The sequence below is a fragment of the Danio rerio genome, chromosome 14 (genome assembly GCF_052040795.2).
Source record: "Danio rerio strain M-AB ecotype USA chromosome 14, GRCz13ab, whole genome shotgun sequence".
Taxonomy (NCBI): Eukaryota; Metazoa; Chordata; class Actinopteri; order Cypriniformes; family Danionidae; genus Danio; species Danio rerio.
This window is the reverse complement of record NC_141034.1, coordinates 17,979,499-18,007,343: the sequence shown is the minus strand read 5'-3', so window position 1 is coordinate 18,007,343 and position 27,845 is coordinate 17,979,499. Positions and strand designations below refer to the sequence as shown.

Here is a 27,845-nt window from a genome sequence, read left to right as displayed (position 1 = left end):
TCAAGCATTTATAAATAAGGCAATATTTCAAGCAAATCTGATGCTAAATATCTGTGCTTATTGTTTTATTTATCACAAAAGACAAGCAGAAAAATAAGAAACAATGTAATAATAAAGATTGTTATTACATACATAAAGAGTTCAGATGCAAAAATCTCTAAGAGCTTTTTTCTCAGCCTCCTATGTTTGTGTTCAGTTATTTTCTTTAAAGACAATGAAAAATAACCTATTCTTTGCACTAAGATTAAAATTACTGAAACTACACACAACCTGAAAAAAATGCTGGTTTTATGAAAATTTCAGACAGGACTACTCTTCACATATAGACTTATATTATATTATAAAAATATTATGTATATTAATATTTTTTCCACAATCTTTTTTCCACACCACCAAAAAACAAAAGGTTTAATTTTTTAAACACTTATCACATGAAATAAAACTACAGTAATTCATAGTAAATGCTACACTCTTTAAACCTCTTTTTGCTTATTTATAGTTTTTATTGAATATTGCAGTGTAATTTTTATTACCCTGATTTTATTCAAGTTTGTTATTTTGATTTTTCTTGTATTATTTTGTAGCGCTTTAAGACAAGTGCATCATAAATAAATGTTATTATTTTTACCATACTAAACGTATGATTACCACAACATGTTTTATGGATCAAAAACACTGTAGTATTTGCTATATGTTGTTCATGTGAGATAAAAGTTTTATGTGTAATGTCATGGTGGAGTTTTTGTTTAGCATAAAAAGCTGCCTAGGTTTCTATGCTGACTTCACATCTTTAAACCCACCCAAACACAGCAGAGCTTAACAGTCAGTGATAACCATGAATTTTTATTGCATGTAAAGTAGCAGCTTTGGCATTTTTTTTTCCTGGGGAATTTTGAGTGACATCAGGTTGGAAAGAATATGACAGAATTTAAAAGTTAATGCAAATGAGATTCACTTGGACTGACCAAAATGTAGCCTTGAATTTGGCTTTAGTCTGTAGAGGATGCTTTTTTTTGTCAAATTAATGGTGCCGTTTCAATAGAAAACTATGCAGAAAAGTTCATGCAAATGTCATTCAATTCAAGTTTGTTAAAGAAACTTTTTTGGAAATTGGCTTATTTTGCAATCACCTAGAGTAAATCAGTTCAGCATGTTTTAATTTGTTCAGCTGATCTCTAAGTCTGGCAGGAGCACTTTTAGCTTAGCTTAGCATAAATCAATGAATCAGATTAAACCATTAGCCTTGCCTACATTTTGTTGTTGTGACCACATTTTTGCAACAATAACTAATTAATTAGGATACAAAAAAGTTGTTTTAAATGTATAAACCATGCCACAGTGTTGTTTTAACAAGTCTGACTGCAACATTGATCTTGAGTTTGATTTTAAAACCTTGAGAAGATGTTTTAATTGAATTTGTGTTGATGTTTGTACAGTTAGTGCCGTATCCAGAGCCTGTGGATGGCAGTGTGGTCACCTGGAATAATAAAAAGGGTTGGTCGATTCCCAGGCATATCATTCAGAACACTTCCACCTTTATTGGCTTCTACTGCTCCATCTCAGTCCAAAACAGCCAGCACACATCATCAATCTATGTTGTCCAGGTCATTGGTAAGTCCCTGTTCAATATTTATTTAAATGGCTGCCCTACATATGTCAAAACACTTTTTTTCTTATCAATCAAAATTCATTGTTTACTTTTTTATTAACAATACTGAAGCCTGTTGCACAAAATAAATTGAACAAACTCTGGGTTGCAGAGTAAGTTGCAGGTTGTCAAAACCAAACTAATCCAATCTGGGTAAGGTCAGGTTAAGTGATTTCCCAGCGCTTCATAAAATTGCTCTCTGTAATCTCAGGGTTTGATCCAGATTTGGGATTAAATCTGGACCACATGCAGCTGAAAGTGTGACATGTGCAGCAAACACCCAATCACACGACTCACGAGAGAGTCTCTTTAAGTTATTTATGACAAGAGTCAGTGCAATTGACTTCTCTATTAAAGATTAAGTGATATAATTATCGGAAATATAATGAATTTAAACCCATTTACAAGGTGGAAATAAACAATGCTGATGCAGGAAAAGTTTGAGAAAGCAATCTTAAGGCAAATATTATAACAATGCAAATTAAGCAGTTGATTTTATTAATGCAGGCTCACAAATAGCTCAAAAGTTATTTTAAATGTAGGTTTAAATATGTAAATTTATATGTACATATTTAACTGTAAATTTTAATTTAAAGCCATTATTAATATTAATTGGCCATTTAAAACTATTTAAATCTACAATATAAAGTATAAAAACTTAGTTATAAACGTATATAAACGTAGTTATAATTCATTCAATCATTATTTTTCTTTTTGGCTTAGTCCCTTTATTAATCAGGGATCGCCACAGCGGAATGAACCGCCAACTTATCCAGCATATGTTTAACACAGCGGATGCCCATCCAGCTGCAACCCATCACTGGGAAACACCCATACACACTCATTCACACACCTATACCACATGTCTTTGGACTGTGGGGGAATCCGGAGCACCTGGAAGAAATCCACGTAAACACGAGGAGAACATGCAAACTCCACTCAAAAATGCCAAGTGACCCAGCCGAGGCTCGAACCCGCAACCTTCTTGCTGTAAGGCGATTGTGCTACTTTGACACCCCTAGTATAAATAGTTTGGTAACACTTTACAATAAGGTTCATTAGTTAATGCATTTACTAACATGAACTAATCATGAACAACACATGTACAGCATTTATTAATCATAATTGAACATTTACTAATGCATTATTAACATTCAAGTCCATGCTTGTTAACATTAGTTAATGCACCATGAGTTAACATGAACTAACAGTAAACAACTGTATTTTCATTTACTAACGTTAACTAACATGAACAAATACAGTAGTAGATGTATTGTTCATTGTTTGTTCATGATAGTAAATGCATTAATTAACATTAACTAATAAACCTTATTGTAAAGTGTGACCAATAGTTATAATTAATATAGTATAAATTAGGTATTAGCAAGAAAAGACAATTTTGACTCATAGCGTTAAAGGCTTTAATTTGGAGCAACAGAAAACACACTCTGGGACTAGGAATGGCTTTATTGCACCAGATATATGTCATTTTTTCTAACAGCTGATCCAGTTTGTAGTTGCAATCTCTAACCCATAATAAAACCATGTAGCATGTTGCCTAAGTTACCATCACAATAAAACCTGTAAAATAAGTAAAATAAACTTAATTAAACTAAATGCAAACTTACCTGGGTAAAAAGCAGCTTTGTACAACAGCTCTACTCTTTGTCAGGGAAACAACTTATGTTAGAAACCAAGTGACTGCAATGGAAATCAACAACAGATTGGAAAACAGAAACACTTATGAAGACATTATTTTGAAGGTTTTATACTGTATTTGACTTGGAAATACATGGAATAAAGTGTATTATCATTGTCGTTTCAAACTGCTCTAGAAGTGATACTGCCAAAAACAATCTTTTATGTTTTCCATTCAAACCATTTGGCAGATACTCATATCCAAAACAGCAATAAGCATCCATCTAACAGTCAGTGTCAATGATCATTCAATACAATACTGTATCCCACATAGGGTGGGATCAGTATTTTTAACCAATGTCCACTGCTGTAAACCCTAAATGCTGTCTTTACTTAAACAATCAGGTAAAGTTGACTAAACATTACTTAAAAATTTAGCATTTTGGTCCTGTCACCTAAAAATTTGAGTTCATTTAACTTATATACAATTAAAATGCATAAACTTAAGATTTCAAGTATAGTAAACTCAAAATCACAATTAATCTTTTAAAAAATAGGTCGTTTTTAATGTAGTCTTGACTGTAAAATTCTAACATGTGCAACTTTTCAATGCATGCAAGGTCTTTTTTTTCATCAGAAAACAAGGCTTCATGTATAGTTATTCACCATAATGGGAATAAATGGCTACTTATTTTTCTTTTAAATATTTTTTCATAGTATATAATTACACACAGAGACACACTCTGAACCAAAAAAATTTAAGTATAATCTATCAAACACATTAAGTTAAATAAACTTAAATATGCACGTTTTGGGAGACTCCGTTACTCAATTAAATTGAGGTAACTAGTTTACTCAATTAATTTCGTTCAGTCAACTTATTCTGGTTTTCATTGTGGGTAGAGTTAAACAGAAAAAAAAAAGAAATTTACTCACTGTTTACTTATCCTCAAAGGGTTTTAAATCTTTATGAGTTTTTTCTTCCACTGAACACAAAGATATTTTGAAGAAAGCTGTAACCATTGACTTCCATAATAAGAAAACAAATTCCATAGAATGGTTTCATGTTTTCAGCTTTTTCACAATATCTTCTGTTGTGTTCAACCAAAAGAATAGTAGGATTGGATCACGTTAAGGGTGAGTAAATGATGACAGAATTTTCATTTTTGGGTGAATTATCCCTTTAAGGCTGTGATTGGTTAATGGGAATGTTGTTCCAAAATCAGCAAAGATTGCTGACGTACCAATATATGGTTATATGTCAAAGATTGTTGTGTAACTTTGCTAAATTGATTGAAACTTGATTATTGAATGAGTAGAATAAGCTATGGTGTGGACGTCACATTTTGTATTGTTTTGAAAACGGCATTTATCCATGCAGTTGAGTAGATTTACTTCATGTATTCTGGTTGAAGAGCCGACTGTGATCTTCAGCCATTCTGTTGAGGGATGCCTCAGAAATGCTTTATCATTAGCCTGCAAAATGAGCTCATTATTCCTTCTAAAGTGTGGTCATGCAAACAGTCGCCAACATCAATAGTCATTTCATTCAGCAGGGAAAATTGAAAACTTTGCTGCGGTTACATGATGTTGTAGAGTCAGCAGAGTATTACAGACCATCCAAGTTGACCTCCTGAATAAATATTGCATTAGCCTATCTAAAATAATTCATGTTGTGGCAGTGTTTGCTTCACTTGCTCTGTTTGGGCCTGTTAAAATGTACAACTTACCAACAACACGCAAAGTCACAGATGTGTCCATTTAGATTAATGAGGTTATTACTGATCCAGTGGACATAGAAAAGGCTAGAACAAAGATCTTAAACAGATCAGTCAATGACAGATCCTGTAATTTCACAGTGTATTTGGATTTGATGAGAACTGTGATTAATGATGGTGTTCGCTATAGCAAGCATCAATGTTTTTATAATGAATTTATTGGACAAACCTTAACTTACCTAAACTTAAAGGGATAGTTTGTCCAAAAATAATCAACATAGGCTCATTCTGAAAATGTAGCTCTAAATACATTTCTGAAGATTGAGAATTATGCAGCAGAGCTACGTATGGCTGCATTTCATTTTTTAAAACGAACAATACTGGGTAGTATGATGCCGTTCTTTTTCGTGCTTATACAAGCTGACTGCTAGATGGCTTTCCCGCTGTTTGTCCAGTTAGCTTGCCATGTACGACCATGACAACGGTGTTTGAGTCTGGTGAAGAACGGTTCCAGAAAGCGGATCAGACAAAAACTGAATCCAAAAATTAAAATAAACAAGTGAATAACAGGGTAAGAATGTGGTAAAATCTGAAAACATTGTAAAAATCAGGCGAGGGCTTTTCTTTTTCTGGATTACTTTTTAAAACTGTTGGTTGGGTTTAGGAAAGTGGGTGGGCGGGACAATTGGTGCTTTTGAAAACACTGTTGGTTGGGTTAGGAAAGGTGGAGGGTAGGTCAGTCGATCGGTCAGTCATTCAGTCGTTCAGTCATTCAGTCAGTCAAGCAGTCAGTTGACAGCGGCCTCTGATGGATTTACATGAGAACAGCTGGCGTGAATGGCACTTGTGAGAGAAATTTGAGATCTCAAAAAGCATGCACAGCGGCCTCTGTGGATTCCCAAATACAAAAACTGCAACAAAAAACGTAGCTACTATGATGTATTTGGCACACTACAGAAATGCATATAGAGGTACTTTTTTAGAATGAGCCTAGGTTGAAAAGAATTTAAATTTCTGTTAATTTTCATACTCTCAGGCCATGGAGGTGTCTTTTTTTTCTTTTGTATAGAACAATAAATAATATTTATATAAAACCGTTGCCTTTGGTGATTCATAAAATTTAAGTCATTAACAGTAAAAAAGCAGACATCTAAATGTAAAACAAAAGTAACACTATTGACCCCTGAAAACGAGTTCTTATAAAATAGACTTTAGGCTTTTATTAAGACTGTGATGTATCATCACTTAAACAGCACTTTTGTTTGAAAATGTAACATCTAACTAATCTAATCATCTGGCAGGAAGCATTGTGATTCTGGTCAAGAAACAACAAACTGTTCAGTAACAGAGATTCTCTCCAGTATCTTTTAAAAAAAAATGTATTCAGTTTTAAATATTTAGTATTAAATATTTAATTATGACAAACTCAAGTCATTACCATTTTAACTTTTAAAGAAAAAGCTGATTTCTTTTCACCTCTGTTACAGTCATATTTGGGGAAAAAACTAAAATACTATCAAGAAAAATATTTTATGTTCCATAAGACAAATAGTCCTTAATTATAACACTTTGATGTTGTTTGACCTCAGCATAACATTTTGAAAAGTTTTGACTGTGTACAAAATAACAATCATTTTAGATTCAGATATTTTCATATCTGAGCATTGAGGCATAATGACCACTTAATGTGTCTTACAGCACATAAAGTTTTGGGTGGTAATACATACAGTAGTGTTAGGTAGGATTAAACATGCAAAATAGGATCATAATTCAAAAAGTGCTAATACATAGTTTATGTCTTAATAATGGACAAGTTATGAGGCCAATGTATTAACAATTATAAATTATGATTTTATTATCACTGGTGGAAAGAATACTGAAAAATCATACTAAAAGTATCTGTTGTAAATATTACTCAAAGTATGAGTTAACAGTCGACCTTTCAAAAGTACTTAAGAGTAGCGAAGAGTGAGTATTACGTCGTAAAAACTGATGCATTTACATGTAATTTGTGGATGTGTGTAAACATAACATTCTTTAGTGCATTTAGTTATTGCCCAGCTGGCACACAATGTCATAAGATGTTAATATTAGGTTAGATTTAAGTCATAATGTCAGATGAAAAAAAATTCACTGTCTAGCCAGCTACTAAGGACAACATTATTTTGATGCCCAATAATGATGTCAAATGATGTTGATATATGGTTGATTTTAGGTTGTGTTAGAAAATGACTAAAATCTAATTAATCTTACATTTTAAACCAACATCATGTGAACGTCAAATATTGACATTTACTCATCAGGTATGGCAACCAAAATCCAACATCTGACAGACGTCTTAGTGGTAATGTCCACACAACTTCAAGCAACGTCAATCATTTGACGTTATTTTCAGGTTAAACGTTGGACATTGATGTCAGTCTAATTTCCAAACAAAATACAATGTCTCCATAACGTTGGGGTACAACGTCATTTGCTCGTTGGGTGTTTAAGACAAAATTGTAAAAATTACAATTTCTAAGCTAAGTTTTGCAGTGATAAACAATTTGACTGTTTGCAGTAGACGAAATATGAAATTTAAATAGAGAAGCACAGAATAGTGCACTCACTGCACTCTACAGAAATGGTAAGGTTTATAATCGAACTAACACATATTAAACCTCTTTAATATTGTTATATGTACATGCTGAGTCATTGATATGTGTTGTTTTGCATTATTTCACAGTTCTTAAGTTAAATTTCAAACGCTTTATTTTGTTTTCATTATCTGAAGTGAACTGCTGAATCTACTGCTGCTTTTAGTAGTATGGCAATAAATGTCATGTAAAATGGCATTCAAACTCACATTGTTAGCATTTAACACTGAATAGAGCACATGAGGTGTACTTGAGGTGATCATGTCTTCAAGTTTTCTGTTGCAAAAAATAGAACAATTTCTAAAATTTGAATTACAGTTATTGGTTAGGAAAAAAACACCTTTTAATATGAAAATATTAATTTGATCATGTGCCATTGCTCTTATTTTGGACACAATTTAAAACATCCTTAAATCAGTGTTTAGGCTCATTAGTCAAGCTTGCTCCTGTTGATCCTCAACCTTGCAAACTGTGCTTGAATGTGTTTTAATCAAGGAATGCAATACCTAGTTCAGCCACTGAATGACTTACATACTGCACCTTAAACCATTTATTAATAGAATGAATAAAGCCAACCCAGGCTCATTCTGAAAACTTAGTCCTGAGGACGTTTCTGGAGACCGCAAAATAATTCCCAGGAGGTATGTATTTTTGCAATTTTTGTTTTCACGAATCCACGAGAGGCCGCTGCGTTTGCCTTTTCATATCTTGAATGTCTCTCGCTAGTGCCGTTTGTGCCCGCACTGTTCTCGCGTAAACCCACCAGAGGACGCTGTCGACCATCCGACCGTCTGTCTGACTGAATGATTGACTGGGCAACCGGCCAATCGACCGACCCACCCTCCTCCTTCCCTAAACCCAACCAATTTTACCGATTGACCTGCCCACCCATTTACTTCCCTAAACCCAACCGACAATTTACAAAAGCCGTCCAGAAAAAAAAAGCCCTCATCTGATTCTTACCACGTTTTCAGACTTTACTACATTCTCACCCTGTTATTCACTAGTTCCTTTTATTTTTCGGATTTTGTTTTTGTCTTACCTGATTTCTGAAACCACTCTTCTCCGTACTCAAACCCGGTCCTCGTCATGGACAATCTGGTTGCAGTGGGAAAGCACTCCACACAGAGGTAAGCGGTCACCCGGTAAGCGCGAAAAGAAACAGCATCACACCACCCATGTAGTGTTCAATTAAAAAATTAAATGCAGCCATATATACCTCCAGCTACATAGTTTGCTGTCTTCAGAAATGTCCACGGGACTACATTCTCAGAATGAGCCTGTGTTGAATAAAGTGTGGTCATAACTTGTATTACAATATAAAGAGCAATAGTTAAAAGTAAAAAGGTGAATGCCACATTTGTACAGCATTAAACAGATTTTAGTATTCTCATAGATTGACAAATAAGACAATGCGTAGGACAGCTCCAGGAATGTGTAAAGTGACACATTCATGTTTTCAACACCCAACAGGGCTGAAGTTTTATGAGTTCAAGCTGTTTCCTGAAGACTCGCCTGTGGAGTTGATGCAGGGGGAGAGTTTGGTGCTCAACTGCACTGCACTGGTCGACTTCAACACTGGTGTGGATTTCCAGTGGGACTATCCAGGCAAAAAGGTAATTACAGTTATCAGTATAATGAACTCCTTCTGCCGTCACTGCGAAAGACAACATGGCCTGTTCAGAGCAAATGTCCTTTCATTTATTAATTTGTGATGTATAAAAAGATATTAGCTCGTGAACAAAAGCGCAGGGGCTCTGGTGTGATTGCATTCTGTAGTAATAAATCTTTGCTAACGTATGCAAACTGTCATATTCATTATTCTTCCACACTCCTGTGTTTGTCAGATCTGTGACCACTCATAAATCTGTTCTGTCATTATTTTACCTTTCTCAGTATTCAATTTATTTTTATTTTTTCATCAGCCTTAATTTGTTTTCTGGATCTTTTATGTTTAGGAAATAATTTTAGGTCACATTTTGCCCAAAAAGTGTGTTTAGTATGTTAAAAAGTATGTATTTAGGATTATTTTTGAAAATTTCAATCAATATTCTAATTACTAAGGCATGCTGACTTTATTATGCCAGTAATTATAGTCTTATTAAGCCTTCTGTGCTGTTGGGGATGTTTTCATCCGATCTGGAGGGATTTTGAGTCATAATTTGGCCACAACTTTTCTCTGTGTTCCAGCAAATAAAAGACTTTTTGGTGACAAATTATTATTTTGACACATATTTTGGTAAGATGCTTTGGAATTATTATTTTTTTTTAATTCAGTAATACACTGTGGGCAAATTTATTACAATTATGTTTTGTTTGTGACTTTTTGTGGGGTGTCATGGTGGCGCAGTGGGTAACACAGTGGGTAGTGCCTCACAGTCAGAAGGTCGCTGGTTCGAGCCTTGGCTGGGTCAGTTGGCATTTCTGTGTGGTGTTTGCATTTTCTCCATGTGTTCGCTTGGGTTTCCTCCAGGTGTGCGGTTTCCCCAACAAGTCCGAAGTCATGTGTTATAGGTGAATTGGGTAGGCTAAATTATCCGTGTATATGTGTGAATGAGAGTGTATTGATGTTTCCCAGTGATGGGTTGCAGCTGGATGTTCATCCGCTGCATGAAAACATGCTGGATAAGTTGGCAGTTCACTCCGCTGTGGAGACCCCCGATTAATAAAAGGACTGAGCCGAAAATGAATGAATGTGAGTTTTTGTTTTGCCCTATTAACTTCTGTTATAATGACATTTTTATTCCGATGCCATGGCATCATATAATCATGCATACTTTATTGTTGGTGTTTTTTTCTTTTGGGAAGAGGTAGGGCCCTATTATTCATTCGGCACAATAAGGCGCAAGACGTGTTTTCACGACGTGTTGCTATTTTCAAACCAACGCAACCTTAATTTTCCCGTTTTCCGCCACGTTGTTGAAATAGCAAATCCATTTGTGCAACTTTGTGGACTTTTCTGTGTTTCAGTCTAGAAAAGAGGGAAATTAAGGCTCATTGTTGGCGCTATTTTGAGTAACAGCAGAAAGCAGGTCTAAAGTCCAGCGCAAAGCGTGTTAGTTGTTTGCCTCTCTTACAAATTACTTAATACACACAGGATGTACAGCAATACACAAATATCTTTACAAAAGAAAAAGAATTATTCATTCATTCATTTTTTTGTCGGCTTAGTCCCTTTATTAATCCGAGGGTCGCCACAGCAGAATGAACTGCCAACTTATCTAGCACGTTTTTTAGGCAGCGGATGCCCTTCCAGCCACAACCCATCTCTGGGAAACACACACACACACACACTACAGACAATTTAGCCCACCCAATTCACCTGTACCGCATGTTTTTGGACTGTGGGGGAAACCGAAGCACACGGAGGAAACCCACGCAAACGCAGTGAGAACATGCAAACTCCCCACAGAAACACCAATTGAGCCGAGGTTCAAACCAGCGACTCAGTGACCTTCTTGCTGTGAGGCGACAGCAGTACCTACTGCGCCACTGCATCGCAGAAAAAGAATTATAGGAATAAAGGACATAAATATAAAAACCAATGTCTTAATGCCTTCTTCCTCTCAGGTGGCTTTTTCAGTTTATTCAAGACAACTTGCTTTTGTATAATGTTATTAGTATTAGTATTATTATTTGTTAAATGCATATTTATATTTGTTTTATTAAAAACAAGCTTAGATTTGTCCACCTGTGAGGTTTTGGAGCAGATGGGGCATGGAATGTGTATTTGGATATAACTCTCGTTTAGCGTGATTTGTTGCTATTTTCAGACCAGCTCCATCCTAATTTTTCCCTTTTGTGCCATGTTCTTTAAATAGTAAATCCATTTGCGCTGCTTTGTGGACTTAAGTTTGTTCCAGTCTAGAAAGGAGGTGTGTTAAGATGCATTGTTGGCGCGTTGCTATTTTGAGGAACTAAAATCGACTATACAATTGATCAGAAGGAAGCTGGTCTAAAGTCCGCAGAGCGCGTTAGTTGTATTATTATTAGCATTATTATATGTATATTTATATCTGTTTTATTAAATAATAATTTAATAAAACCACCGGTCTGGTTTTGAAAGGTATGGGGCATGGGACATGTGTTATATAACTTATTATTGTTCATTTATTCGCTTGCTGGAAATTAGAACTGAATTTAGAAATAGTTTTGAAACAAATCTTTGTGCTTAACTAACAAAATTAGTTATGTAGTCTAATGAATTTCTGTGTGAACAACATGTTTCCTTATCCACGAAAGAAAGAAAGTGAAAGTAAAGGCCGATTGGAGGAGGCTCATTCTTTATCCTAGCTGCAGATGCTCTGTTGAACTGTTTTCTCATTAGTAAAACAGTTTTTCGTTTCAGTTTTTCAGCGTTCAGCGTTCAATTTTTCCACTTCCAAAATCCACCCTATAAATAGGTAATGCACCATGGTGCGACGCAATTGACTCTTAAAGGGAATGGAAGATGAGACTGATTGGTTTATTCTCAAAACACACTTATAACTCATTAAGACAATAAGTTCCACCCTTTTAGACCATGCGCCATGGCGCAGAGCATATTTTTCCATCCTTAAATTAGCTAGTGGATTTGGACAAGCCCTTAATGCTTTTGCGCCCTGTGCTTTAGATTCTGCACCTAGATCATTAAAATAAAGCCTGTAAAGTTTGTTATTTTTACTGTTGGTCATCAGTTGCAGTGCAAAAAAAAAGGTCTGGCTTTTATATATTTATAATTTGCTGTTTTACTACATAAAACACTGTATAAAACCAGACAGTTTTTTACACAACCTAAAGGCGTAATGGTATCAACAGATGATCAAGAGTAAAAAATACAAATTTTACCTTTTCCTTTTTATACTTTGCAAGAAATAAAAAAAAAATCATTATAATGGGCGCTAGGGTTATAATAATACAGTACATAATAGATGTTGTTTTTATTCTATTTATTATGATTACAATTAATAGAAATAACATTCAATTATACAGTAGCATGATCATTGCAACTAAAATAATAATAATAATAATAATAATAATAATGAAGATGGTGATGATTATTCAGTTTATGCATTATAAAGGAGATTTGTCAATTTTTGTAATGACTCATTCCCAACCTTGCCAGGCACTGAAAGCATTTTTAATATTTTTTACCAAAATTTCAAAGCCCCAAAAGTCTGTACATTTAAACAAAATCTTCACATGTTCATGATTTATCATCACTTAAATGAGAGGTTTAATCAAAAATAAAAATAAATTGACAAAAAAGTCTGAATCCATCAAATTCCTGCTTTTCAACTGTAAACCTCTTCATTTTTTCATGTGATCAAATCTATCCATTTGTTGCATTTCATTCCTGGGAAGACCCACAAGTCCCATAACTTATTCTGGACATGCTTCCCATACTGTAATACACCTATAACACAGGGTGCCAAATAAACTTGTCAATTGACAAGAAATCTCCTTAGTGGTGGGAAGTTAAAAAAAAATATATGCAAATAAAATGCAGAAAAAATAATATGCATGTATTTCATAAACCTCATTAGATTAGCACAATCCCCAGTGATATATGATTGTGGTATAGCAAGTGACCTTTCAAAATGAAAAATAAAAAGATAGCTATATAATGATATGTAGAATTTAATTGGTGTGGTTCTAAATACCAAGTTTAAAAACAAAAAGCAGCTACATGTACCACTATTCAGATATTTCTTTTTCCAATGTGTGGACAGGAGAACCGGTTGGCGAGTTTACAGCCTCTGCGTAACGTCCTGGATGAAGCCACGGAAATCTCCAGTATCCTCTCAATCAGAAACATTCACTTGGATGATAGTGGCTACTACACCTGCTGGGCTAATACTCTGGAAATGAAACGAGAGCTCACTACTGTAGTCATAGTTCATGGTAGGTCATATATGCACTAATATAATGTCAAAAGAAAAGTTTAAGTAAAATATGGACAAACCCAACATTACTAGTTATTTGTTGTACTTTGAACTTATAACCCAGCTTTAACTTACAGTAGTAGTTGGATTTGTCCATAGTTTACCCATATTTGGGTTAAATTAACAGGCATTTTTTGTAGAGTGTATATTAAGCTATGGTTAATTTAGCAGCTTTTTTTCATAATTCCACAGAAAAACCTTTTATCAGCTTGGACTACAGGAATGGATCAGTTATAGAGGCAAAAGAGGGACAAAAATCTGTCCGGCTATCCGTAAAAGTGTCAGCATACCCTTCACCAGAAATACAATGGTAAGTCAACTTACAAGTTATATCAGGGCCCATATTCACAACACATCTTAAGGCTAAAAGTAGCTCCTAACCCACCAGTTTAAGGAGTAAAAATGTCAAAATATTGTTTCAGGACTTACATTTTTGCTTTAAGAGTATCTTACAAAGCATTTTACTACAAAAAAATTAGATCTTTTAATAAATTATTGTCTTAATTGCATGAGTATTACCATAGTGTAAGAAATATGTTATTTTAAACATTATTTAAAATAGACAAAAACTGCATTATTGCATTTTGTAAAATAGATGTATGCAAATATATGGTCCATAAATACAAATGTGTACATTTTTATATCTTTAAAAATATATATTTAAAAATATTGAAAAGCATTTAAAAATAGACTTAATGGGTTTATTTTATTGATTTATTTATTTTTTGAAAAAAACACAACATATAACATTGGAAGACAATCTTTATTTCATATAACTTTAAAAGCAAAGAACATACTTTTTAAAATGCTACTCTTTACTTTGCCTGCATTTTAAAATCTGTTATGAACCATATCATTTGAATGTCAAAATACACACAGCACCTTTAAAGAGCCCCTAGTTTGCATTAAAAACGGTCATATTTTGGTTTTAGGCGTCTCCAACAACATTCTGATATGCGTGCAAGGTCAAAAAACACTTTCATTAGCTGCATACCAAATCACGTACTTATGCACTATTCCACGCCATTTTGTAGTATAAATAGTGTAAGTAGTGCGTTCACACTGAAAACTCAAAATAAATAAATAAATAAATGAGTGCACTTTAAATACCCGGATGATGCACTCATTCAGCCGGTAAAATGAAGTGTGTAATAGTGGACACTTCACGCACTCAACGACAGCAGCTTTGCTCACATACCGGAAGGGGCGGAGCTATCGGGCGCACATGTTGGATAACTTTATTTATTTTGAATTGTGAAAGCAAAATTCTCATACGAGATTGATTATAGCACCTCCTGATGATGAGAGCGATATACTCATGGCAGGTATTATTTGATAGTTTGGTCATTTATTTCACTGATTTGGCAACCGTCAAACTTCATCAGGCAAACGGTTTGAATTTCTGCTTAGTAAATAAACATTAGTGTGCCATTTGGGATGACACTACATACATGTACTGTTGAGTGTGTAAGTGCATAAGTACATGAATGCATAGTGTATAGTGTGCCATTTGAGATGCAGCTATTGTCTTATATTAAGCACTTATTTTTACCTAATTATCCCAGCGACTCCCATATGAATCGTTCAACGGTTCATTTGTTCCCAAACCCCTTCTTATCGCGATGCTAATCTGTGCTGATTGGACTGATGACCCAGTCTATTGCAATTGGTCGACTGCGTCTACAGTATAGCAGAAAGTATGTGAGAGCCCAACGCAGAAATGCAATAAAGCAATGCAGTTAAACACCAGCATATTACTTTACTCTCAAATCTAAGGCCAAGTAATAATAATGACACACATTTAGTATTAATCCACACAGTGGCAAAAGTTGAACTTTTTTGAAAATTGACCATGTCGCGCATGTAAGGAACAGCTGATGGTGGCCATAGCAAAGGCAAACAGCAGAGGATCGCCAGTTCAGAAACACATGTAAGTTAGTAAAGGAAGATGCACGTGTCACATTTTTAATGTAGTTTTGGACGCAAAATGTAAACAGCCCCATACAGATTTAACCTGAGAGATACAGTACAAGCACTGATCTACAATGAATACATGAGTACAAGCCGCGGGCCATTACAACTTATTAAACACAAATTTTGGAAACTACAAACAACGAGGCAACAGTTTTAATTACATTTACATCTTATGATCCAGAGGAAGAAGAAACTGGTACATTTAAACTGTAACAGTTACTGACAGAGTCCATGTCAAAGTTTGATAAAATCCCATACATAATAGTTTCTGCTGCTCCTTCAATAGCAGACGGCCGGCGAATGCCGCGTTGCAGCATAGGTCATTGTATCAAAAATCTGGAAAATGACAGGAACAAACACAGCACTACTTTGGCTATACTGTGGTATTGTTGTGAAAATGAATTTTAACCTTTATTTCCCGCAGCTGAATCATCTTCATGTCATGATCAGTCCCGTGATCGGCGCCTCTGCTAATGTCTGAATTGAAAGCACGTTCACATTTTACCGGAACTGGATGTACATATTTGGTGATGTACCGTATCTACGTCAAGGCGATCAAACAAAAGATCCAAACCCAACTTGATCCGTTTATTCGACCCTGGGTCAACTATTTTGCTAAATAATTAATAGTTTTAAACAAGTGCACTTTTAGACTGCATGGAAGCTCATTTTCAAAAACCCATAATAAGGGCTCTTTAAAACATGAACGTATCTCATTTAACTGTTGCTTTTAAAACAAGGCATTTTTTAGCAACTCGCTACACATTTTACTTTGAAACTTTTTTGTCATACTTCATGAGCCTCGGTTATGGTTTACATCTGATCATAAGCAAGCACTCAATGAAAGATCAGTAAATAAAATCAAGTCCCATCTTGTATTTTTTTTTCTGTGCATCCCCAAATATAAGTCAATTTTATGCTTTAAACAAAATGTATATATTTAGAATTAAGCATATTTGGTAAACGATCTGTGTGTGTGTGTGTGTGTGTGTGTGTGTGTGTGTGTGTGTGTGTGTGTGTGTGTGTGTGTGTGTGTGTGTGTGTGTGTGTGTGTGTGTGTGTGTGTGTGTGTGTGTGTGTGTGTGTGTGTGTGTGTGTGTGTGTGTGTGTGCAGGTATAAGAATGGAAAACTGATCAGCAGCAAGAATTCAAGCAGGTTTAAGGTCCAGCAGCACTCTCTACAGATCAGGGATGTGTGTAAGCAGGATGCTGGAGAATACATGCTGGTCCTGAAAAATAGCCCTGCAGCCCTGGAGAAAAGACTCAACTTTACTCTCATAGTCAACGGTAACAATGTGTAATATGAAATAATCTTTCTCTCTCTCTATAAACATTTGATATGAAATGTTAGCTTCATTTAAAAAAAGGAAATATTTTCTGTAATTTAGCTAGTGACTATACATGTGGCAAACTTTGTAATAAGAATACTATATTGAGAAACAAACTAATGTATAGTACTTACTGTTGTATTAGTACCAGTTTGCACAGACAGGCTCCTAGTTTTCTGCTGTACATTGAAACCATAGAAAAAGCCAAAAAATACAGATACAGTAGCAGGGTTCATACACATTTTTACTACTAAAATTCCATGACTTTCCCATGATTTTTCCAAGACTTTCAAGTAAATGTTCATGACCTAATGTTTCATGCAGCGTCTTCATACAGTATGGTAAAAACCAATACATGTTAAATTTGTTACAACAAATTATAAAACACGCAACAATGCATTTAGTTTCAGCTTACACACACACTTTTTCTTTTTTATTGTAAAGGTTTACCTTTACGTTAGTTTGATTTGCTGTTACACGTTAACTCACAATGTTATTTTCTAGTTAAAGTTAGCTACTCCAAACCAGGGAAAAATCACTTCACAACAACTAATATAATATAAAATCAATATTTGTAAAATTTTGCCTGTTAAAATGATTTTGAGTTAAATTCTTTGTTAGCTCAGTTTAGCTAACGTTTCTGTTTTAAGATAATAGTCAAAATGCAGCAAGATGCTGTCGAAGCCATTATGATAATACAGTATAAGACATGATTATTTTAAAATACAATAAATTGCTGGGTAAGTTGTTTGACGTCACGGAAAATTCCCATTACACAATTGGAAATCTAGTTGTTTACTGTAAAATGAATTTGCTGTATTATGCTGGGTGAAATACAGTAAATAACTATGCAAATTATAGTAATGTCTAACAACGTAAAGTCCTTGTGGAATCATACATTGTTATAGGTTAGGTGAGAATATAATTAAATTAATTAAAAAAAGGTTTGTTTTGGTAATCTTTTATCAGAGTCGGACCATTTGGAGGGGGGTCTTTCTCTGTTGACATCAGTTTGACGGCATATGCAACAATATTTTTAACCACACCCCTCTATCCGTAAGTTTGCTACTAGAGAATGATGCGCCAAAAGCCAAGTCAATAGTCAGTTCCAGTTGGAAGCACATCAACATAATGAAAAGAAAGTCCCAGCAAATTACAGGTCTTGTGGACGTTAAGATGAACGTTATTTATGGTTCATAAAAGCTTTAAAAATAGTTTAAAGGGTAGTTCTTTCTTCTGTTGAACACAAAAGATATTTTAAAAATTGTAACCCGTTAACGACAGCCTTTTGGGAACTTGATTATCCATGTCAAACGACCCAAAGTTACAATTTTCAACCTATCTTCTGTGTTCAACAGAAGAAAAAAGAATATTTTGAAATAAATAACTTGAGAGTGACAAAATTTGAATTATGGGGTGAACTGTCCCTTCAATAAATGCAATCTTATTGTAAACATGTTATTGTTGTTTGACTTACATTCCTCTTAATGCAGTTCCACCTCAGATTCATGAGAAGGAGGCAGCACCACCTACAAACCTCTATGGGAAGGGCACTCGACAGATCCTCACTTGCACCGCAGACGGGAGCCCTCCAGCCTCCATCAGCTGGCAGTGGAGGCCCTGGAGCCCCTGCGATCTGGAGCGTACCCGCAGAGCCCTGTAAGAAACATCTCAAGAACATCTGCCTGTCGAAAATTATTATAATCCAGAACATTTACGTTCATGCCTTTAGCAGATGCTTTATCCAGTGTACATTTTGTGAGGTAATAATTGATAGTGAAATCTGGTGGCAACACAGACACACATGAGGAGATTCTCTAATCATTTGACATTTTTCACATTTTTAAAATGCGCACATTACAAGACACAAGAACCAATATTTACTCAGGCAATACCCCTGTGGAACATGAATTTTACAACAAACCCTTTTAAAAATGAATACTTTATCCATTTTTCAAGGAATATAGCCCTTATATTTCTTTGCACTTACAAAAAAACTGTTTTATTAAAAAGTTATATACATTAAAATAAGAGTTAGAATTTTGATAGAACGATAAATTATGCATTTAAATTCAAATGCGTTATTGCAAAAATAAAATTATAATAATATTAAAACTACACTATTTCAGCTAAATTTCCCTTGATTTTTCCTATTTATTAATTTTTTTTTTATATTTCCCCCCAACATATTATTTTGGGTGTACTTATTTTTAGTCTGTGATCTTAAGTTTTTTAAAATTAGTTTCAAATTTAAATTTTGTACTGTTTAAACTAACGTTTATCCACAAATATGTTATTGTACAGCATACTGTAGAAAATAGTGGTGTTCTCATTTATGCTGAGCACTGTATGTATATTTTGTTAAAACCAATTCAACACGATTTCTTTTCAGCTAGTGTCTTTATCAGTGCAAATGCGGTATACAGTAGGTTGGAGGACACATCCTATCTGTCCCAATATTATCTCAATTTTTTAATCCTGATTATAAAACATGCTTGATGTGATCAGGGAGGCTTCAAATTGAGTGCGAAAAGATCATGAGATGCAAGATTTGATTTTTACAACCCCAAATTAGAAAATGGTAGGCAGTATGGAAAACGCAAATAAAAAAAGAAAGTAGTGATTTCTAAATGTACTTTGACTTGGTGCATTTCATTGCAGACAATATAACCTACATTATTTTATTTGCCCCTCATGATTGTTATTGTTTTTTTATATAAACACCTATTCCAATTTTGGTTCTTGAAACACATTTCAAAAAAAGTTGGAAGAGTAAAGCATTTACCATTTTGTAATGTTTTCATTTTTTTTTTCACAACACTTAAAAGATGTTTTGGGACTGAAGACACTAAGTGATGAAGTGTAATTTTGTCCCATTCATCCTGCAGACAAGTCTTAAGGTGGGCAACCATACATGGTATTTTGCACTTCAAAATGCACCACACATTCTTTATTGGAGTTAGGTCGGGACTGCAAGCAGGCCACCTCTTCTTCTGCAGCCAAGACTTTGTATTCTGTGCAGGATGTGGTTTTGCATTGTCTAATTGAAATTGCATGGGTGTCCCAGGAAAAGAAGGCAGCATATTGTGCTCCAAAATCTGACACTGGCACAAGCCAATACCATGACAGACTCTATGGACTTTGCTGGTGAAAGTCTGGAAGATTCTTTTCTTGTTTGGTTTGGAGCACCCAATGTCCATTTCTCCCCCCAGAAATACTTGAAATACTGATTCATCTGACCACAGTACTCATTTCCACTCTGTGATGATCCATCCCAGATGCCTCAGAGCCCAGAAAAGTTGAGAGCGCTTCTGGACATTGTTAATATAGGGCTTTCTTTTGGCACAGTACAGATTTAACTAGGGCTGGGTATCGTTTGGGGTCATTTTTAAACCGGTGCTAAATCGATACTTTTAAAACGGTACCGGTGACGAAACAATGCATTATGAGATCACATTAGATTACATTACCTGTGGAGGTAAGTAGTAAGCTAAGGCTGTCATCAAAATACTGAACCCCTTTTTTCTAGGGTTGGGGCTTGTAACTGTTTACATGGTTATCAGTAATCTAATGGTTTGCCTTAATCTGAATAAGACAACAATATGATTAAAGTATTTACATAAGTTGCTTTTTGAATGTTCATTTCATGATCCCGTCTCACATGTTATAGTACATATATCAGTTAGCATCATCACGCTAAACCGTTGACGCAGGTGTCTGTGGTCCTTTAAGGTAATCAAAAATCACCGTTAACATGGTAGTCTAGACTCTTAATCAGAGTATATTCTTTACCATATTAAAATCAGAGCATTGGTATACATGTACGTACTCATTGAAAGTGCCAGATGATGTCGCAAGCTTTCTTCTGCCTTAAGTTGATTCCACGAGCCCTCAAATGTGTCATTAAGTTTGACATGTTTCCCCCTTACATGCAACTTTTGTAAAGCATCTGCTTCACGTTGCTGTGTCAGAACCCTAGCTTGTAAAATATGCTTTAAAACGCTTAGTTTAAGCAAATTTGATGAACGCAATCATGCGTGTTGATCTGAAGAGTGTCGCTCTCGCTCACTGAATGCACTGTGCTGCATGAATTGCGTGTGTCCGTTCCATAAGCAACAAGAACAAACGCCTGACATCGCTTGCCCATATTCCTCAAGAGTTGTTTAGAATGAAGTGTTTAGAGATGGTGTGACGTACAGTACCTATGTGTGCCTTTGATGCACCCCTTGCTTCTTACGTCCTTGTCGCAGCACCAGTGGCACCAAAATTAGGCACTGAAATTCATATGCTGATTCGGTCTAGTACATACTGGTTACAAAGGTACCCAACCCTAGATTTAACTGGCATTTGTGGATGTAACTAAATATTGCAGTATTTGCCAAAGGTTTGCCAAAGTACTCCTGAGCCTATGAGGTGATATCGCTTACAGATAAATGACGATTCTTGATGCAGTGCCGCCTGAGCAATCGGAGGTCACAGTTGTTCAGCTTAGGCTTGCGGCCTTGTCCTTTGCAAACTGAAATTCCACCAGGTTCCTTGAATCTTTTAATTTTGCACTGTTAAAGGTGACATATCCAAATGTCTTCCTATCTTTCTTTGAGAAAGATTTGAAAATTGCCAGAATAGTGATCCTCAGTCCATCTTTGCTCCTAAAAGACTAGACCTTTCCTGGATGCTACCATTGTACCAAATCATAATTACAATCAGCTGTTGACATCACATGTTTTAAATCACATCATTTTTTAACCAATTTACCTGATTACAGCTGTAGCCCTAAATTAAGAGCCTAAATTGCTCCTGTCCCAACTTTTTTAAAAATGTGTTGCAATAACCAAAATCCAAATACCAGTTTATTTTACGAAAAAAAAAAAACCTCTATAAAATCATGAGGAACACTTTAAATAATGTTTGTTGTATTGTCTGCAATAAAATACAAGTCAAAGTAATTTTAGAAATCACTACTTTCTTTTTTATTTGCATTCTACTTATGATTTGGGCTTGTAAATGGCTCACATTACCAGATATGCACAGATCGTGGTCATCGACAAGATTTTATATCACATTCTAAGGATGTGAAAATTGAGGATAAATTGGGCTAAAACTCTCAAATCAAAGGATATCGACATTGTGATGGGATTCTGCTCCCAGTGTCAGCACTGGATCAATGAGAGTATTAGATGATCTTGCGAAGCCCTCAAAATCACCACTGAATGTCGAATGTCAGTGCTCATAGTTCACGTTGAGTTCAGAGTGGATAGACTTTGTCTCTTTTGGCAGTCTCTTACTGGTCAGGGATGCTCTTTCCCGTGTTTTCAAAAGCGTTGTTTATTTTCTCTGCAGTAAAGTCTGAGCAAGCGGTGCGGTGGCAGCTTTTCTTCCGTGTTCGCTGGAGATAAGGCAGCTGGGGAAGGTGGAGAGGTTAGGAGGGCGTTAAGGATATTTATAGTGTTCTGCTTGGAGAGAGCACAGTGTGAAGGGCAGAGGCCTGTCGTCTAAACAACAGGAAACACGGAGACAGGCGGCATTTAAGCATCCTCTGGCCCCGATAGAGGATGTCTTGGATCTGCTACGAGGTTTGAATTGCTTGTGGAGTTTAGCTTGGAGGGTCTGCAGTTTGGGCGGCAGCTGAATCATTCAGACAGGCCCAGAGAGAGCCACAGGCGCACCGCAATTCCCATCTGCTTCAACATTACTCCTGCACGCTCAAACCACAACCTGGAGTGCTTTATAGATTTATCAGCACTCATTATTTCTTGAAGTCAGGCTAGGCGTTCCACTTCAAGGTTGTAGAAATGTGTAGATATTAGCACTGCTCCAGAGGTTACACTTTTTTAAAGGTTAGGTATATAGTTTCATGTTTTGAGTCACGGAGCAGGATTATAAAAAGCCTATTTTCAAGCAACGAGTGCCATTGAATTCCTTCATAATTTAAAAACAACACTGATGTTAATACTTGTTTTACCCAATTGAGCACATTTACATTCACACCAATGAACAGCTTACTTCAATAGCTTAACCAATGATTTAGTAAAGCACATTCAGACTTTATTAATAAATCAGTTTACTGTATTTTGCTGTACTGAAGTCAAACCTTAATAATTTACTATCCAACTCAGAGGCTTTAATTTGTTTTGTCAGTTGTCATGTTAAATAAATCATTTAGCATCTGACTTAGAATCTTGCTGTGTGTCAGCGGGAAATTTACATCTCACACTCAGCAGTTTGATTGTACCACTTCTACATCCGCTGAATGATATTAGAACACACTTAATGCTTCGGCCAAGAAAGAGCTTGAGTTTGCGGTATATTTCCTCTTCCCATCCCAAAAAAACATTTGCTTTGTCTGGATATGCATCAGTCTGCAGTTGAGTAACATGGGTTCCTTTCACATATCACAGATGCACACTTTACTAAGCTGACAGAAAGCAGGCCAATGATCTGTGCTGCTGACCATGAGGCTTTTTAATGGTGGCATTATTATCTAACTATCTATCTATCTATCTATCTATCTATCTATCTATCTATCTATCTATCTATCTATCTATCTATCTATCTATCTATCTATCTATCTATCTAACTATCTATCTATCTATCTATCTATCTATCTATCTATCTATCTATCTATCTATCTATCTATCTATCTATCTATCTATCTATCTATCTATCTATCTATCTATCTGTATATCTATCTATCTATCTATCTATCTATCTATCTATCTATCTATCTATCTATCTATCTATCTATCTATCTATCTATCTATCTATCTATCTATCTATCTATCTATCTATCTATCTATCTATCTACCTACCTATCCATCCATCATAGCAAAGTGTTCTGGTCATTTTGTATGAGTGCATTTAAATGTACAGTAACAGGTGGTTCCCATAATGCATATGTAATGGAGGCCAGCTAGTGTTGTGCTGTGCAGATAAACCTCTCTCCTCTGACCTCTTTAGCCTTCTCTTGGTCTTTAGCCTCCTTGTTAGTGCAACTAACTCCCATGCGAAGAGTCCCTGGATCGATCCCAGCTCGAAGCGGGTTGGGTGATGTAGGGCCGGCAGGGTTACACATATTTCATTATTGAGTGTGCTTCAACAATACTGTGAAAACAATAAGTACAGTAACATACTGTAAATGGCTTATACAGCAAGAATATATTTTCAGATGTTCAACTGTGAAATCAGCAAAAAATCATTTACAGTTAAAAACTTTAATGATTATCAATTAGGTAATTTGTGTGTACAAAACTTTATTTCTTGATTATTTAATATTTGATAGGTAAACAGCTGACTGGGTTTAGTAACAGAGCCATTGTGCTGATTCGTTTAGAATAGATGATTTAAAGCTTAACAAACATGTGTGTGGCCTTCATTTGTCAAACCTTGCTTAGCTCTCATCACACACAGGAAGGCAGAGTCTAAAGCTGTTCCTGGAGTAGAAATTGTCAGTGTGAGCATCCTGGATCCTGATATGTCCCTCCCAAACACTCACACACATTAGAGAGTGATATTCATAGAATCTATGTGCTGACACACATATTTTGTGTTTATATGTTCACAGGAGACGGAGGGGTGGACGAGACCAGAGTCCTTTCTGTCACAACTGGATGGATTTGGACCCTGAACATGCTGTAAACCCTATTGAGAGTATTGACACATTGACTCAGATGGTGGACGGCAAAGAAAAGGTTTCACTTCCTTTTTGAATTATTACTATTATTTCCTGAAGATTTCCCATAAATGTCTGAATAAAAAAAACTTTGTGTCCGTAACCTGAACCCTGAGCGTTTTTATGTGCCCCGGATATCTGAAACTGAAAATATAATGTGAGAAAAGTGGGGGCGAATATGTTACACTGAAATATTTAAACCTATCCCCTAGTCCTTGCTTCCTGGATGGAGAAGGAATAAGCACACATTAACACAGCGTTCTCGTCCTGTTTTCTGTCACACCTGTGAGGTCATTTCCTGTGTGTGGCTTTGGGAATAGGACTGGCAGGGGTGAAAAAGAGAGTATCACAGTATAGTATACAGCTTAAAGTTAGGTCTAGTGTACACCAAAGATTCAATTATTCACTCTTATTTTATCCTAAACCTCTTGAATCCTGTTGTTTTTTCAGTATATAATCTTTTGAGCTCCATATAGAAGAGATAATGCCATGCTGTATGTATTTACTATCTCTTTAATAATGCCTTGCTGTTGTCCAAATGCAAACAAAGCCTAATTGAAAGAGTTTCTGTTGTTCCCATAGACTGTCGGCCGTGTGGTTATTCAGAATGCCAGTGTGCCAGCTATGTACAAGTGCTTGGCTGAGAACAAAGTGGGAAAAGATGAACGACTGATTTATTTCTACGTAACCAGTGAGTTTCATGCTTTTATGGAAAAAAGTATACACACATGCACACACAAACAATGTAAGCTACAAATCTTGTTTTCATGTTGAAATACGAATATTTTGCTTACCCCGTTGCCAAATTGTTTTACTTGCTTTAAATGGGTGGTCCACCACGATATCATATTTTAAACTTTAGTTGATCTGTAATGTAGTTGTGTGAACAAAAACAACATCTCTGAATGTAATACGCTCAATGCAAGTTCAATGCAAAGGGAGACATTGGCTTTTACAGAGTTAGTTTAGCAAAGCCTACAGCGAATGAAGTTTGGGGACAACAAAAAAAAAAATGCATCCGTGTTAGTGAGATCACAAACACATCAGGTTACGTGCATTCAGCACGTGCACACCCTGCACAGTGAAGGGGCATGGCCAGAGATGCTGTAATGTGGCAGAGAAAGCTAAATGCTGTACAAAGGACATGACACAAAGAGAGAAGTGCTTAAAATTTAATTTTAATTATGTTCTTGAATTATAAAAAGTATATAGCTAGCATTTGACAAAGGACAGCTTCCAGAATCTCTCTCAGTTTAATGCTGAATTTAGCTAAAAACTCCTTTGACCATAATAGACGATGTTGTGGATTGTGAGCCACAATCTATACACAAGTATTGTTATTTGTTAAAATTGATCAATTACATGCACAGTTTCTAGTGTAATGGTATGTTGTAGTGAGGACGTAAACAAGGATGTAAACAATGGGAAATGCTGATTGGCACTGTTAACAATTCAGTTACAAATTCACATGTATTTGTCAAACCGCTGTAAATATCCACAGTCTTCAGCAGCGCATGCAGTTTCTCTTTATGCTGACACTTTCCCTATGTTCTACATCTCAAATAACAAACTCACAAAAGATATGTGAATGTTTTATATTACTTACACATTTTCGAATATATGTGGAAGAGACTTGTTAGATTTTGTTTTAGAGAGCAGGCGTAAGGTTTTGTTTTGTCCTCTGTGATATTTTCTGTCTGAATCAGGCTCAAATTGATACAGCTAACAGCTACTCTGACTGACAGTATTTACACGGCACAAAAGCGCATGCTTGTAGGGGTGTGACACATTTCCTGGTGACATGAAGCCAATCGGCAAACTATAGCACATTATGTTAGCTGACCAATCAGAGCCTCTTGAGGGCGGGCCTTTCGGAGGAACTAAGAAATGTGACAGTTGTTTTTATGTTAGCTGAATAGCTTTATATAATTAAAGTAAGATATATGAAAAAATAACATGACTTTCTACAAATGAAACATGAGAACACATTGCTTTGCATCTTATAAACACAACCAAGCCTTAAAAATACACTCGGGGCCACCCCTTTAAAAAAAAACAACTTAATTTTGACTTTTTACAATAAGACAAGAAAAGACAAGAAAACCATATATTTTTAAAGTTGTGTAGAAAATGTTTCTTGATTTAAGAATTAATGAATATTTGGACTAGAAACAAGACAAAAACTATATATACTTGGTAAACTACAATATATAAAACTATCTATGTAAGAAAAGCATTTTTGCAGCACACACATAAACACACACAAACGCACGCACACACACACACAGACACACGTACAGTATATTTTGGATATTGCTAGTTTAACAGGCTAAACTTAAATTTACATCAATAAAATGGGGTTTCTTGCTGAAGAGATGTGCTGTTACTTCTCTTAATATTAACATTCATTTAGCTATCCCTGAAGGATTCGATATAGAGATGGAGCCCTCAGAGGATCCGCTTGAGCAGGACCTGGTACAGCTGAAGTGTAATGCAGATAATTTCACCTATGAGAACCTGCGGTGGTACCGCCTGGACCCGCAGACTGTTCCTCCAGAGCTGGACTGCAAGAGTCTGCACCAGTATGCCACATTTTTGGAGGGACAACTATCTTTTCAGACCACCAGCAACAACTGGGTCCTGCAGCTTAACATTACCAACATTCAGCTACAGGATGAGGGGAACTATGTGTGTGAGGTGCAGAACCGACGAACCGGGGTGAAACATTGTCACCGCAAATACATCCCAGTCAAAGGTGAAGGTCAAACAATACTCAACTTTTATTCTGGTAATTTCATTTGCAGTGCGATAAACACTAACTAGCTAAGCTAACTTTTAAAGTAGCATCATAACCTCCACATAACCTTCATTCCGCTGTGGAGACCCCAGAATAATAAAAGGACTAAAGTGAAAAGAAAATGAATGATTGAATGAAAGAACGAATGAGTTTTATTTGAAAAATATTTAGGCTTTAATAAATGATCTCATTGGATGAAATCAGTATATTGACTATTTACAAACAACAATAATGTTGCCTCTGATGCCTTAAAATGCCTAGTGCATTATTAAAATACAATGCTGGGCTTGATAACATTAGTTCATGCACTATAAGTTAAAATGAACTAACAATGAACAACTGTATTTTCATTGCCTAACATTAACAACCTTAAATAAATACATTGTTAACTGTATGTTTAGCAGATTCAAATGTTCTTACTCGGTTGAATGAGCATATTCAGTGGTTATCAACTGACAGATAAGGGCCAGTAGGGGCCTTCTGTGCCTACTAATAGGCTCAAAAAGCTGTTAA

The 27,845-nt window shown here is 35.6% G+C and overlaps 2 protein-coding genes across 14 annotated transcripts in view; one reads left to right on the top strand and one right to left on the bottom strand.

Annotated features, from left to right (window-relative positions):
* immt (inner membrane protein, mitochondrial (mitofilin)) overlaps window positions 1-27,845 on the bottom strand; it is a 905,839-nt gene that overhangs the window by 240,255 nt on the left and 637,739 nt on the right. The window lies entirely within an intron of this gene.
* flt4 (fms related receptor tyrosine kinase 4) overlaps window positions 1-27,845 on the top strand; it is a 141,169-nt gene that overhangs the window by 59,026 nt on the left and 54,298 nt on the right. For 4 of the 13 annotated variants that reach the window (XM_087280081.1, XM_087280079.1, XM_087280085.1 and 1 more), the window contains exons 1-4: window positions 20,280-20,344; window positions 24,428-24,554; window positions 25,118-25,226; window positions 26,949-27,290. In XM_087280081.1, the coding sequence (XP_087136207.1) occupies window positions 24,474-24,554; window positions 25,118-25,226; window positions 26,949-27,290 (532 nt within the window). In that variant the 5' untranslated portion in view covers window positions 20,280-20,344; window positions 24,428-24,473. Of the gene's footprint in view, window positions 1-1,436; window positions 1,612-9,113; window positions 9,257-13,351; window positions 13,524-13,756; window positions 13,875-16,652; window positions 16,826-18,359; window positions 18,526-20,278; window positions 20,345-24,427; window positions 24,555-25,117; window positions 25,227-26,948; window positions 27,291-27,845 lie in introns of those variants that run through there. The other 9 variants (XM_087280076.1, XM_087280074.1, XM_087280077.1 and 6 more) reach the window with 5 other exon arrangements.